Source organism: Pseudophryne corroboree, chromosome 1, assembly GCF_028390025.1.
Source record: "Pseudophryne corroboree isolate aPseCor3 chromosome 1, aPseCor3.hap2, whole genome shotgun sequence".
Taxonomy (NCBI): Eukaryota; Metazoa; Chordata; class Amphibia; order Anura; family Myobatrachidae; genus Pseudophryne; species Pseudophryne corroboree.
The window spans coordinates 876,618,620-876,633,637 of record NC_086444.1 but is presented as its reverse complement, the minus strand read 5'-3'; the positions used below and the strand labels follow the sequence as shown (position 1 = coordinate 876,633,637).

Sequence of the window (15,018 nt, the reverse complement as noted above, 5' to 3'; positions counted from 1 at the left end):
TGTGTACCCAGCTTTAGTTTTCCATAATAGATGGTCCAGTTTCCCCTCTGACAGCTGAAAGGTCTCTAATAATCAGGACCACATACAGTAGTAACCCCTTTTTCAGTTTACTAAAGGAGCAGTGTTTCCAGATGTAAAGAGGAAGCACTGCTATGCATTGTGTATTTGAGTGTAAGACCTAAATAATCACACCATATAGACCATACAGTTCTTGTCTATTTTGAAGCTTCCACTCATTTCAAACATTGAAGTGTTAATGCAGTCTATGTTACTCTGCCAGTCTCAGCCAGCACCTCCATAAACAGACCAAAGTCATCTGGAAGTGTAAAGCAAAAACCCTTGCTCGCCAACACAACCATTCAAATCCATTCATGGTTCTTTCAAAAAGCCTTGTACTTGTCACTCTGGGATTTATTCAGCTTGTGAACAGCTTCTACCCAACAATAAAGCAAAATCAACCTATACTGCAGCATGAGCTTTTATGGAAATTTTATTTGTGGCAGAACTATTTTACAGGAGGTTAATCCTTCTTGGCTGCAGCCTTTCTCATGGCAGACAACACATTGCTGAGTTCTTCTCTCTTTCTCTTGGCACGAATGTGAGTACCAATCTGAAAGAAAAGAGAAGTAATTAACCTAACAGTGCAGATCCAAACGATGGACATAATGTGTACATCTCAATCAGTTTATAAACCTGTATAGACTGAAGTCTTACGTGCCCTCTTACACAGACCAAAGCTGGCATAGTATACATCTTAACTAAATTTTATTTCCTTCCCCACTAAAATTTAATAAGATATGGGGCTCTTGGAGGAACTCTCGGCACTTTATTGATCCTCCGAATTGTTCCCGGAATGGTCCAGTCTCCCTCCCACAGATCTCGGCACGCAATTTGACCTGATTCTCTCTCTTTCTTTCTATATCCTCTAACTACTCCGCTGAATCGTATTGGTATAGCTTTTATTTACGGAGGATAAAATATCTATTATACTGCTGTTGGCTGTCATAGTTTAGAACCCTTTTTATTCTATGATTTCAGAATGTATTGATACTGAATGGCCATACAATAAAAATGTGTTTAAATATTTTAGCAGAAAAGAAGAATTTACTCACCGGTAATTCTATTTCTCGTAGTCCGTAGTGGATGCTGGGACTCCGTAAGGACCATGGGGAATAGAGGCTCCGCAGGAGACTGGGCACAACTATAAAGAAAGCTTTAGGTCTAACTGGTGTGCACTGGCTCCTCCTACTATGACCCTCCTCCAGACCTCAGTTAGGATACTGTGCCCGGAAGAGCTGACACAATAAGGAAGGATTTTGAATCCCGGGTAAGACTCATACCAGCCACACCGTATAACTCGTGATACAATACCCAGTTAACAGTATGACAACAACTGAGCCTCTCAACTGATGGCTCAACAATAACCCTTTAGTTAAAACAATAACTATACACAAGTATTGCAGACAATCCGCACTTGGGATGGGCGCCCAGCATCCACTACGGACTACGAGAAATAGAATTACCGGTGAGTAAATTCTTATTTTCTCTGACGTCCTAAGTGGATGCTGGGACTCCGTAAGGACCATGGGGATTATACCAAAGCTCCCAAACGGGCGGGAGAGTGCGGATGACTCTGCAGCACCGAATGGGCAAACTCTAGGTCCTCCTCAGCCAGGGTGTCAAACTTGTAGAATTTAGCAAATGTGTTTGACCCCGACCAAGTAGCTGCTCGGCAAAGTTGTAAAGCCGAGACCCCTCGGGCAGCCGCCCAAGAAGAGCCCACCTTCCTTGTGGAATGGGCTTTCACTGATTTGGGATGTGGCAGTCCAGCCGCAGAATGTGCAAGCTGAATAGTACTACAGATCCAGCGAGCAATAGTCTGCTTTGAAGCAGGTGCACCCAACTTGTTGGGCGCATATAGGATAAATAGCGAGTCAGTCTTTCTGACTCCAGCTGTCCTGGAAACATAGATTTTCAGGGCCCTGACTACGTTCAACAACTTGGAAGCCTCCAAGTCTTTAGTAGCCGCAGGCACCACGATAGGTTGGTTCAGATGAAAAGCTGATACCACCTTAGGGAGAAACTGGGGACGAGTCCTCAATTCTGCCCTATCCATATGGAAAATTAGATAAGGGCTTTTACATGACAAAGCCGCCAATTCTGACACACGCCTGGCCGAAGCCAAGGCCAACAGCATGACCACTTTCCACGTGAGATATTTTAGTTCCACGGTTTTTAGTGACTCAAACCAATGTGACTTTAGGAAATCCAACACCACGTTGAGATCCCAAGGTGCCACTGGAGGCACAAAAGGGGGCTGAATATGCAGCACTCCCTTAACAAAAGTCTGAACTTCAGGTAGCAAAGCCAGTTCTCTCTGGAAGAAAATCGATAGAGCCGAAATCTGGACCTTAATGGAACCCAATTTTAGGCCCATAGTCACCCCTGACTGTAGGAAGTGCAGAAAACGGCCCAGCTGAAATTCCTCCGTTGGGGCCTTCCTGGCCTCACACCACGCAACATATTTTCGCCAAATGCGGTGATAATGGTTTGCGGTAACTTCTTTCCTAGCTTTAATCAGCGTAGGAATGACTTCCTCCGGAATGCCCTTTTCCTTCAGGATGCGGTGTTCAACCGCCATGCCGTCAAACGCAGCCGCGGTAAGTCTTGGAACAGACAGGGCCCCTGCTGCAGCAGGTCCTGTCTGAGCGGCAGAGGCCATGGGTCCTCTGAGATCATTTCTTGAAGTTCCGGGTACCAAGCTCTTCTTGGCCAATCCGGAACAATGAGTATAGTTCTTACTCCTCTTCTCCTTATTATCCTCAGTACCTTTGGTATGAGAGGAAGAGGAGGGAACACATAAACCGACCGGTACACCCACGGTGTCACTAGAGCGTCCACAGCTATCGCCTGAGGGTCTCTCGACCTGGCGCAATATCTTTCTAGCTTTTTGTTTAGGCGGGACGCCATCATGTCCACCTGTGGCCTTTCCCAACGGTTTACAATCAGTTGGAAGACTTCCGGATGAAGTCCCCACTCTCCCGGGTGGAGGTCGTGTCTGCTGAGGAAGTCTGCTTCCCAGTTGTCCACTCCCGGAATGAACACTGCTGACAGTGCTAACACGTGATTTTCCGCCCATCGGAGAATCCTTGTGGCTTCTGCCATCGCCGTCCTGCTTCTTGTGCCGCCCTGTCGGTTTACATGGGCGACTGCCGTGATGTTGTCTGACTGGATCAGTACCGGCTGGTTTTGAAGCAGGGGTTTTGCCTGACTTAGGGCATTGTAAATGGCCCTCAGTTCCAGAATATTTATGTGTAGGGAAGTCTCCTGACTTGACCATAGTCCTTGGAAGTTTCTTCCCTGTGTGACTGCCCCCCAGCCCCGAAGGCTGGCATCCGTGGTCACCAGGACCCAGTCCTGTATGCCGAATCTGCGGCCCTCTTGAAGATGAGCACTTTGCAGCCACCACAGCAGAGACACCCTGGTCCTCGGAGACAGGGTTATCAGCCGATGCATCTGAAGATGCGATCCGGACCACTTGTCCAACAGGTCCCACTGAAAGGTTCTTGCATGGAACCTGCCGAATGGAATTGCTTCGTAGGAAGCTACCATCTTTCCCAGGATCCGCGTGCAGTGATGCACCTACACCTGTTTTGGTTTTAGGAGGCCTCTGACTAGAGATGACAGCTCCTTGGCCTTCTCCTCCGGGAGAAACTTTTTTCTGTTCTGTGTCCAGAACCATCCCCAGGAACAGTAGACGTGTCGTAGGGACCAGCTGTGACTTTGGAAATTTAGAATCCAGCAGTGCTGTTGTAGCACCTCCCGAGATAGTGCTACCCCAACCAACAACTGCTCCCTGGACCTCGCCTTTATCAGGAGATTGTCCAAGTACGGGATAATTAAAACTCCCTTCTTTCGAAGGAGTATCATCATTTCGGCCATTACCTTGGTAAATACCCTCGGAGCAGAGGATAGACCAAACGGCAACGTCTGGAATTGGTAATGACAATCCTGTACCACAAATCTGAGGTACTCCTGGTGAGGATGGTAAATGGGGACATGCAGGTAAGCATCCTTGATGTCCAGTGATACCATGTAATCCCCCTCGTCCAGGCTTGCAATAACCGCCCTGAGCGATTCCATCTTGAACTTTTTTATATATGTGTTCAAGGATTTCAAATTTAAAATGGGTCTCACCGAACCGTCCGGTTTCGGTACCACAAACATTGTGGAATAGTAACCCCGTCCTTGTTGAAGTAGGGGCACTTTGACTATCACCTGCTGGGAATACAGCTTGTGAATCGCCTCTAACACTACCTCCCTGCCTGAGGGAGTTGTTGGTAAGGCAGATTTGAGGAAACGGCGGGGGGGGGGGAGACGTCTCGAATTCCAGCTTGTACCCCTGAGATACTACTTGAAGGATCCAGGGATCCACCCGTGAGCGAGCCCACTGATTGCTGAAGTTTTTGAGACGGGCCCCCACCATACCTGGCTCCGCCTGTGGAGCCCCAGCGTCATGCGGTGGACTTAGAGGAAGCTGGGGAGGACTTTTGCTCCTGGGAACTGGCTGTATGCTGCAGCTTTTTCCCTCTACCTCTGCCTCTGGGCAGAAAGGACTCGCCTTTAACCCGCTTGCCCTTATTGGGCCGAAAGGACGGTACCTGATAATACGGTGCTTTCTTTGGCTGTGAGGGAACATGGGGTAAAAATGTAGACTTCCCAGCTGTTGCTGTGGAAACGAGGTCCGAGAGACCATCCCCGAACAACTCCTCACCCTTATAAGGCAGAACTTCCATGTGCCTTTTAGAATCTGCATCACCTGTCCACTGCCGAGTCCATAACCCTCTCCTGGCAGAAATGGACATTGCACTTATTTTAGATGCCAGCCGGCAAATATCCCTCTGTGCATCTCTCATGTATAAGACTGCGTCTTTAATATGCTCTACGGTTAGCAATATAGTGTCCCTGTCTAGGGTATCAATATTTTCCGACAGGGAATCTGACCACGCAGCTGCAGCACTGCACATCCATGCTGAAGCAATAGCTGGTCTTAGTATAATACCGGTGTGCGTATATACAGACTTCAGGATAGCCTCCTGCTTTCTATCAGCAGGTTCCTTTAGGGCGGCCGTATCCGGAGACTGTAGTGCCACCTTCTTTGACAAGCGTGAGAGTGCTTTATCCACCCTAGGGGATGTTTCCCAACGTGACCTATCCTCTGGCGGGAAAGAGTACGCCATTAGTAACCTTTTAGAGATTACCAGTTTCTTATCGGGGGAAGCCCACGCTTCTTCACACACTTCATTTAATTCCTCAGATGGAGGAAAAACTACTGGTAGTTTTTTCTCTCCAAACATAATACCCTTTTTTGTGGTACCCGGGGTAACATCAGAAATATGCAACACATTTTTCATTGCCTCAATCATATAACGTGTGGCCCTATTGGAAGTTACATCTGTCTCATCGTCGTCGACACTGGAGTCAGTATCCGTGTCGACATCTGTGTCTGCCATCTGAGGTAGCGGGCGTTTTAGAGCCCCTGATGGCTTTTGAGACGCCTGGGCAGGTACAGGCTGAGAAGCCGGCTGTCCCATATTTGGTATGTCGTCAAACCTTTTATGCAAGGAGTCGACACTGTCGCGTAATTCCTTCCACAGAACCATCCACTCAGGTGTCGACCCCGCAGGGGGTGACATCACATTTATCGGCATCTGCTCCGCCTCCACATAAGCCTCCTCATCAAACATGTCGACACAGCCGTACCGACACCGCACACACACAGGGAATGCTCTGACAGAGGACAGGACCCCACAAAGCCCTTTGGGGGGACAGAGAGAGAGTATGCCAGCACACACCAGAGCGCTATAATAATACAGGGATTAACTGAATTATTTCCGCTTATAGCTGCTATATAAGTTATACTGCGCCTAAATTTAGTACCCCCCTCTCTTTTTTACCCTTTGTAGCTTGATACTGCAGGGGAGAGCCAGGGAGCGAGCCTTCCAGCGGAGCTGTGAGGGAAAAATGGCGCCAGTGTGCTGAGGGAGTAAGCCCCGCCCCTTTTCCGGCAGACTTCTCCCGCTTTTTTCAGGAATTCTGGCAGGGGTAATTTATCACATATATAGCCTCTGGGACTATATATTGTGATGATTTGCCAGCCAAGGTGTTTATATTGCTGGTCAGGGCGCCCCCCCCCCCCAGCGCCCTGCACCCATCAGTGACCGGAGTGTGAGGTGTGCATGAGGAGCAATGGCGCACAGCTGCAGTGCTGTGCGCTACCTTGTTGAAGACCGAAGTCTTCTGTCGCCGATTTTCAGGACCATCTTCATGCTTCTGGCTCTGTAAGGGGGACGGCGGCGCGGCTCCGGGACCGAACGATCGAGGCCGGGTCCTGTGTTCGATCCCTCTGGAGCTAATGGTGTCCAGTAGCCTAAGAAGCCCAAACTAGCTCCAGTCAGGTAGGTTCGCTTCTTCCCCCCTTAGTCCCTCGCTGCAGTGAGTCTGTTGCCAGCAGATCTCACTGTAAAATAAAAAACCTAAAATATACTTTCTTTCTAGGAGCTCAGGAGAGCCCCTAGTGTGCATCCAGCTCAGCCGGGCACAAGATTCTAACTGAGGTCTGGAGGAGGGTCATAGTGGGAGGAGCCAGTGCACACCAGTTAGACCTAAAGCTTTCTTTATAGTTGTGCCCAGTCTCCTGCGGAGCCGCTATTCCCCATGGTCCTTACGGAGTCCCAGCATCCACTTAGGACGTCAGAGAAAAAATAGGATTTTGGTACTTACCAGGTAAATCCTTTTCTTTGAATCCATAGGGGGCACTGGAGTACTCTTGGGATATGGACGGCGTAGCAGAACAAAGGCACTGAATATTTAAATTTAGAACTCTCCCTCCCTCCATATCCCAGAGTACCTCAGTGTACGAACCCAGTGTTTTTACTGAGCGAACTACTATAGAGAGGTTGACAATGGAGAATTCCTATAACATAACGGACAACAACAAAGTTGACCCATAACGTTAATGTCAACTAAACAGTTGACAGCATAACCGATAGACCTTGATAGTTTGAACCAATCAGTGAAAATGTGTTACCATAAGCTCCTTTGAGCTTAATACAAACCAGGTAAAACGTGTTACCCTAAGCTCCTCTGAGCTTAAAACAACCCAGGTAAAACTGCTCTGGGTGGGCGTCCAGTGCCCCCTATGGATTCAAAGAAAAGGATTTACCTGGTAAGTACCAAAATCCTATTTTCTTTTTCATCCACTAGGGGTCACTGGAGTACTCTTGGGACGTACCAAAGCTTCCCTCGTGGGCGGGAGAGCTGTTTGACACTTGTAACAGTAGGCAGCCAAAGCTAGATGCTGATGCCGCAACCATTCATAACGTGTAAACGTGCACAAACGTGGTGCACTGAAGGCTATGTAGCCGCGTCGTAGACGCTCCACGACCCGCTGGGTCTGACATTCCCACAGAACCTGTGGGATGAGCTATTACTGACGTAGGCGACTGTAACTTAGCCTTAAAGTAAGCCTGACTTGTAGTCATTATTATCCAACTGGATAATGTCTGCTGAGAAACTGGCTAACCCCAGTTGGCAGCATCATATAGAACAAACAACGTATCCGTATCACGTACTGTAGACGTTCGGGACATATAGACGCGTAATGCGTGTACCACATTCAGAATTCTAGAATGTGCTGTCAACACAGGAACCACTATTGGTATATTGATGTGAAGAATAAGAAAGCGGAATTCGTCCGAAGATCTGCTTTGTCATGAGAAAACTCAAATACGGTGGCTTGGAATACAAGGCACCCAAATATGAAAACAAAACCCTTGCCGAAGCTAAGGCTAGAAGAAAAATGTTTTCCCAAGTGAGAAACTTAATCCCCATTTGTTGTAAGGGTTCAAAATATGAAAACTGTAAGAAATCTGAACCCAACCTCAAGTCGCCTGGCGCTGTAGGTTGGATAAATGGAGGCTGCACTTTGATGACACCTTGTAGAAAGGTGTGTACCGACGCAATAGAGTCAAACGTCTTTGAAAATAAGTTGACCACACAGATACCTGCACCCTCAGTGCAGATAAACGCAGTTCTCCATCCCACCCCGTTTGTAAAATAACAGAATACGGGTAACTTGAAAGATGATGTCGGAAACTTCCGAGCTTTACCACCTATATAAGCACACCAAATTTTTGTAATAATGAGCTGCCTTAAGCGGCTTGCTAGCTCGTAACATGGTTGGTATAACCGATACTGTAATGCCCTATTTCTTTTCTTAAGAGGGCGGTCTGAACCCCCACCCCGTCAACCGCAGCTGCGGTACATAGGTAATAGGTACATAGGTAACTATGGGTAAAAGAACGGTCCCTGTTGTAACAGGTTGGACGTATTATGAGCGGGCCAAGATCGTGTGCAAGTATTCCTTGGAGATTCGAGAAGCAAGCTCTCCGAAACCCATGAGATATCACTAGTATGACTGTGACGAACTGTCTTATGCTCCGTTTTGGCAACGGAGAGAGCAGCGGAAAATGGTGGAGCCAGATACACGATGCTGAATGACCACACGAATGTGAGAGACTCCACCGCCACTGCCCTTGTGATCTGTCGTTTTGTACACATACTGAGCTTTTGTAATTGTGGCGAGATGCCATCATGTATACCTGAGGGTAACCCCTTCTGTGGACTCACATATGAAACACCTCTGGATTTAATGTCCAGTTTTCAGGATATAAATCCTGACGGGTGAGATCATCTGTCTAACAGATGTCCACTCACGGAATGAACCCCGTTGACATCATCACATAATGGTGTTCTGGGCAATTGAGGATTCGAGTTACCTGCCGCATTGCCATGCGGCTTCTTGATTCTCCCTGGTTGTTGTGTATGCAACTCCCGTTGCGTTGTCTGACTGCACTTGGTCAGACTGAAAGCGAAGCATGTAGTGCATTGTAAATTGCACGGAGTTCCAGGACATTTATCGACAGCAATCTGTCGTGATCCGTTTTAGAACCTCTGTCGCTGATCTTTTTTAACTACAACTCCTGAACCTCTGAGACTCTCGTCCAGAGTATATACACCCTCGCCCCTCTGTGGGAAACGCGAGTGAAGGCCGGCGAGCTAAAGCGCTTTGAAAACACATCATTATTCTTAACAGGCGAATACACCAATGTACCGCTAGTGTGCGTGGCTTTTGCACTACTTACTAGATGTACATTTGTTCTTGCTGGTGTAGTAGGTAAATGTCTTTGATTTACCGTATTTATAATCTTACCTAGGAATTGACGTCGTTCAGACGGAATTAGATGCGATTGTTTTTGAACTTGACCTGCCACCGCAGTATACATTAGTAGCGCAAGTTAGAGGAACTCTGTTGAGACAGAGTTCTTATGAGCAGATCGTCTAAGTATGGAACGATTGTCACTGTCAGGACTCTGAGATGAGCTATCATCACCAACATCACTTTGGTAAATACCCGAGGCGTTGACAAGAAGCCAAACGGTAGACCTGAAATGGTTAATGGTTGTGGCGTTTTGCAAACGCTAGAACCTGTGTTGACCAAACCGGAATGGGTAAATACGCATTGTGAAGATCAAGTGCAATTATGCAATTTTGTGGCTCCAATATGCAAATACTAACCGCAGAAAATCCATTTTCAAACTGCAGTAAGTGACTTGCTGATTGAGACTGCGACGGAGCTGTCTGGTTTTGTTACCCCAAACAGAGGGGAATAAGTAACCCTGACTCTGTTGGTGTACTACTGCCTGGTTATAAAGACAGCTGAAACCCAGCAGAGACTAAATGGCAACCTGCCAAACCGTTCGACAGAGGCAGTCTTGTCCTTTAATCTGTAAATAGCCGAGACATCCATGAGTTGATGTCTGGAAACCCCGCAAATGTAACATGTAAAGACGCGCTTCCACATTGGAAAATGGAGATGGCCTAAGAGGTCGTTAAGCCACTGGCTTGCTGACTGTAGCGTCCTGTCGTTACAAGGCGTGACTGTTTTGTACCACCGCCTTGAAAAAACTGAAGTCTAAAGGGTTTAAACGCCGGCACAAGTATTTCCGTTTTGATACTGGATGCGGTAATGGCTGAATATCAAATTTAGGACCAACCAAGCTCTGGCCTTGTCGCGCTTAAACTAGCGACGATGAAAAGTGAGAATCGAAGTAACCGGCGTTAGCAGAAGCTTTACAGATATACTCTGCAGCTTCTTTTAACAGTGATCGTCATTGTTTCCATACATAGAGTCTAGTGACCCAAATGTATCTTGGGTCTTTATAATGTTTGACACAGACGCATTTACCAATGGCGGATCACGTCATTTTGGAAACGATTAAATAGTGGTTAGAGTCTACTCAGTCTCTGTAAAAATGGAGACATTGACTCACTGGGATTTAGCAATGTATGGTTGTCAAAAACCCCGCACTATCTGAGTGCTGGACTAATGTACCCTTCTCACTCGTAGTTATCGGTGTGAGATTTGACATAGAATCGTGCATTAAATTATAAGACCAGTTAAATAAACACCCTGGTACCCAAAGGGAAATTGGCCCTTTGGAAAGACTGTCTTTTGTTAGAGCTGGCGGAGTAACTTCCGAGACTCCGATGTTACCGCTCTTTTAATTTGAATTGCCAATGCTTAACATAGGATTTTTAAAATTATTTTTAGTCTGCGCTAGAGCCTTACTCGCTATGCAGACAGACACCCCAATAGGCAACGGACAGACACTTGCACGACTTATTGAAGTTATTATGTGTCATATATATAATTTTATTGCTGAACAACATATTTATATGAAACTCATGGTTGTTCCTCTCTACGGAAATCTTTAGTAAAAGGCGAAAGATTTATTCGATCTGAAGAGAAACCAGAGTATTCTTTATGTGAAAAGCAGTTCACATGGGCATGTGAAACCCGAACCAAATTCCCACTAACACCCCTGCGCCTCTGGTGGCTTAGAGATGTAGGGCAGGAATGTTCCAGAATTACACACTGGAAAACAACAGGAAGCATGGTTAAAATGGCCCCTTTGCCATGCTGACCCTGATAATCACAGAACAAATTACAAATGTTTCCGTGTTAATATAGCCTATTATACAGTATAATCACAGGCCGGGTACAACACATGCTCTATGAATAAATATATATATATAAGCTCAATAGCCTATGATAATTACAGACATTAATATATTTATACAGCATTAATATAGGCTCAATAGCCTATTATACAGTGATAACCACAGACCTTAATATAGGCTCCATAGCCTATTATACAGTGATAATCACCGACATTAATATATAGGCTGAATAACCTATTATACAGTGATAATAACAGCCATTAATATAGGCTCAATAGCCTATTATACCGTGAAAATCACAGACAGTAATATAGGACTCAATAGCCTATTACTCCCAGGACAGGTAACAATACATTATAAATACCTGTCACATATATATAGCTGCCTATACACTGTGCTGCTGTATATTTGATCCGCCAGATTCCACCGTGCCTCTTCCCCCCCTGTAACGCTGTGTCTCTGCGGGAAGCCTGCAGCCTCTTAGCGCTGGCACTTGTGGGTGGATGGTGCTGGGCGGCCGGACGGAGCGGCGGTCACCGTTTCTGTACTGAGACTGAGGGAGCGTCTGCGGCCGTATGGCGCTGGGCGGCCGGACGGAGCTGGGCGGCCGGACGGAGCGCTGGGACGGGCGGCTTGCAGACGTAGCGGCTGGGGCTTGGCGGGCGTATGAGCGGCGAAGCAGCATATTAACCCCAACATAGCGGGGCGGCAGCCTGCGCTGACCGCCCCGTTCCCCAGCCTACCTTGCTTGTCTCCTGATCATGGCTGCGACGGGGCTTCTTATGTGTAAGCTCCGTCCAGCTCTCCAGTGATGTAACTCATGGCTGTGACGGGGCTTCTTCTGTGTAAGCTCCGTCCAGCTCTGTAGTCCTGGCTGCGACGGGGCTTCTATGTGTAAGCTCCGTCCAGCTTTCCAGTCAGCTTTCCAGTGATCTAAGTCATGGCTGCGACGGGGCTTCTTCTGTGTAAGCTCCGTCCAGCTCTCTAGTCCTGGCTGCTCTTTGCAGGAGCAGTGGGCTGCCTGTGGCTGTGAGGGTGCTCTTTGTGAGGACCGACACGCCATGCGCTGCCCGTGCAGCGGCACTATCCCGGACCCATGTTTTTCTTGAAACTGGGAAGGGATGTGCTATTAAAAAAAAATGAAAATAAAAATGAAAAATTAATAAAGTCTTCCAACAAGTGTGGGAATCCCACAAGCCGATGTTAGTGCTTTGAGCACAGAAAAAACACTGGGTTCGTACACTGAGGTACTCTGGGATATGGAGGGGTGGAGAGTTCTAAATTTAAATATTCAGTGCCTTTGTTCTGCTACGCCGTCCATATCCCAAGAGTACTCCAGTGACCCCTAGTGGATGAAAAAGAAAATGCTGTGTCCTTGTCACCATTACAACACTACCTCCCACACTTCAGTGGCAAGAGGGGTGTTTATGTACCCCACTAGTGGTAATAGATCCTCAGTGGCATAAACACACAACCACCTGTGTGCATGCATTCCCATTGTAGTTTTCCCCACAGCCAATACATCACCACCTACGTATTGTACCCCCTTCCCCCAGTGGCATTACACCTTGCCCTCCCCATTATGAAAAGCACAGCCTGACCAGTCATCCTGCTGCAGCTGATCTCTGAACAACATAAGGAGGAGGAGAAATGAAGTTCCTGTCGCACCACATCTGAGGTGCAGTCAGAAGTGATGGGAACTAAATCACTGCTGGGGAGGGTTGAACAATGAGGAAATCTGTTCTGCACATTTCACCTTAAAACATGAAGGAAGAAAGGTGGCAGGAAAGGCTTATCTTGCTGTGGTTGTACCCCATGTGACGGCACCAGTTAAGTGGTTAATGTACAATTGTGCAAACAATATTTGGAGGTTTGTGAAAGCGGTATTGTAAGATATATGCAACAGTCTACTTTAGAACTAGAGACTAAGCAGGCATCATGTGACTGCAGGCTATTACATAAATCCATAAGCAATGCCGTAATTAAATTACCCAATAACATACCTCATTAGCTTCTAAGATTTGGTAGGTTATCAGCTTCTCATCTATCCTAATACAACCCCCATGATTAAGTATCCATGTTAGCCTGGACCAATGGTGAGCCAAGATGTACTGTAGTGCTGGATTACTGGAGTGAGCTTCAAAAAAGCTATAGAATGGAACACATCCAGACAGGTAGCATTCTTATTCCCATCTAGAACCTAGCTTCTTCCTAATCATAAAAAATGTTGCCTATTATCAAGTAACCAAACTGTTACAACTGGGGATGCTACTAAGTAGACAAATGTTTAATGTACCATTAACAGCCTTCACACTAAAGCATTTGTACAGTGAGGCTGTTGATCCTAGGCATTCAAATACTTACCAATATTATCGCCACCAATCGTCAGGAGGGGTGTTTATGTAAAGGGTAACTACTGTATTGTACATACCATCCAGATATGAGCTATTTTTATACTACATTTAAAAAAAAAAAAGAAACATTTTCCTTTGAACTAGCTTTCATAATTCTCCTATTTGATAGTACAGGGTTACTATAAAAGAAGGACTTTCAACGTTTTATATAAACCAAAGTATTTATATAGTTAAAATAATTACATGGATATGTTGTAGTGTATGACGGTTTCTATGACTCCAGTACAAATGTTCTCTGTGTGAGCCTTTCGTCACACGACAAATACCAATGTGATAATCCAGAGGTTCTCAAACGCGGTTCTCAAGGCACCAACGGTTCAGAAATCTGTCGGAAGCTGCAGTCTTTCCAACAAGGCGGCAGCTTCCGACAGCTATTGAATACACCCCATACTCTGGTGTGTTTGGAACTAATTGGATTATCATAATGATATCGGTCGTGTGACAAAAGGCTCACACACAGAACATTTGTAACTTAAACCCCTTTTACAGATACTAAAAAGCCGGGTTATTGCTGTGATAACCTGGGAGTGGCTTGGTGAAAAAAGTTAACCCGGGTCCAGTAACCCCGGAATCCAACACGGCTAGTTTGCAGGGTTGGTCCTGGGAAGGACGCAGGTCGCAGTGCAGTGTTAGCGGGTTAGCATGATCGATGCGACCTGTTCAATGCATATAGAAGAGGCAGCGTTTGGACATCATTTCATCTCCAAGCGCTGCCTCCGCATGTCGGCAGTGACATCACCAACCCGCCAATATGCCGGGTCGGACCGCTGTCTGAAACGGGTCCCTTGACTGGTTGCACCCGTGTACAGCTCCAGAGAGTGACCCTTCATTTTAGTATAAAAGCAGTATTAGACAAAGAAACTCACAGACCTATACAACATATCCATGCGAGTATTCTGACTATATCAATACTACTTTGCTTTATATAAATGTTTAAAGAGTCTATTTCTTTTATAGCATAGTAACATAGTATCTAAGGCTGAAAAAAAATAAGAATTTACTTACCGATAATTCTATTTCTCGGAGTCCGTAGTGGATGCTGGGGTTCCTGAAAGGACCATGGGGAATAGCGGCTCCGCAGGAGACAGGGCACAAAAGTAAAGCTTTCCGATCAGGTGGTGTGCACTGGCTCCTCCCCCTATGACCCTCCTCCAAGCCAGTTAGGTACTGTGCCCGGACGAGCGTACACAATAAGGGAGGAATTTTGAATCCCGGGTAAGACTCATACCAGCCACACCAATCACACCGTACAACTTGTGATCAAAACCAGTTAACAGTATGATAACAGAGGAGCCTCTGAAAGATGGCTTCCTAACAATAACCCGAATTAGTTAACAATAACTATGTACAATTATTGCAGATAATCCGCACTTGGGATGGGCGCCCAGCATCCACTACGGACTCCGAGAAATAGAATTATCGGTAAGTAAATTCTTATTTTCTCTATCGTCCTAGTGGATGCTGGGGTTCCTGAAAGGACCATGGGGATTATACCAAAGCTCCCAAACGGGCGGGAGAG

At 46.4% G+C, this 15,018-nt stretch overlaps 1 protein-coding gene and 1 non-coding gene across 2 annotated transcripts in view; both read right to left on the bottom strand.

Moving 5' to 3' along the window:
• Positions 1-472: 472 nt before the first annotated feature.
• Positions 473-15,018, bottom strand: part of RPL36 (ribosomal protein L36) — a 47,014-nt gene continuing 32,468 nt past the window's right edge. Inside the window, exon 4 of the mRNA XM_063920086.1 lies at positions 473-610. Within this exon, the coding sequence (XP_063776156.1) occupies positions 521-610 (90 nt within the window). The 3' untranslated portion in view covers positions 473-520. The remainder of the gene's footprint in view (positions 611-15,018) is intronic.
• Positions 10,764-10,883, bottom strand: LOC134961454 (U5 spliceosomal RNA). The gene has a single exon (XR_010187910.1). It is a non-coding gene; the product is annotated as a U5 spliceosomal RNA (small nuclear RNA).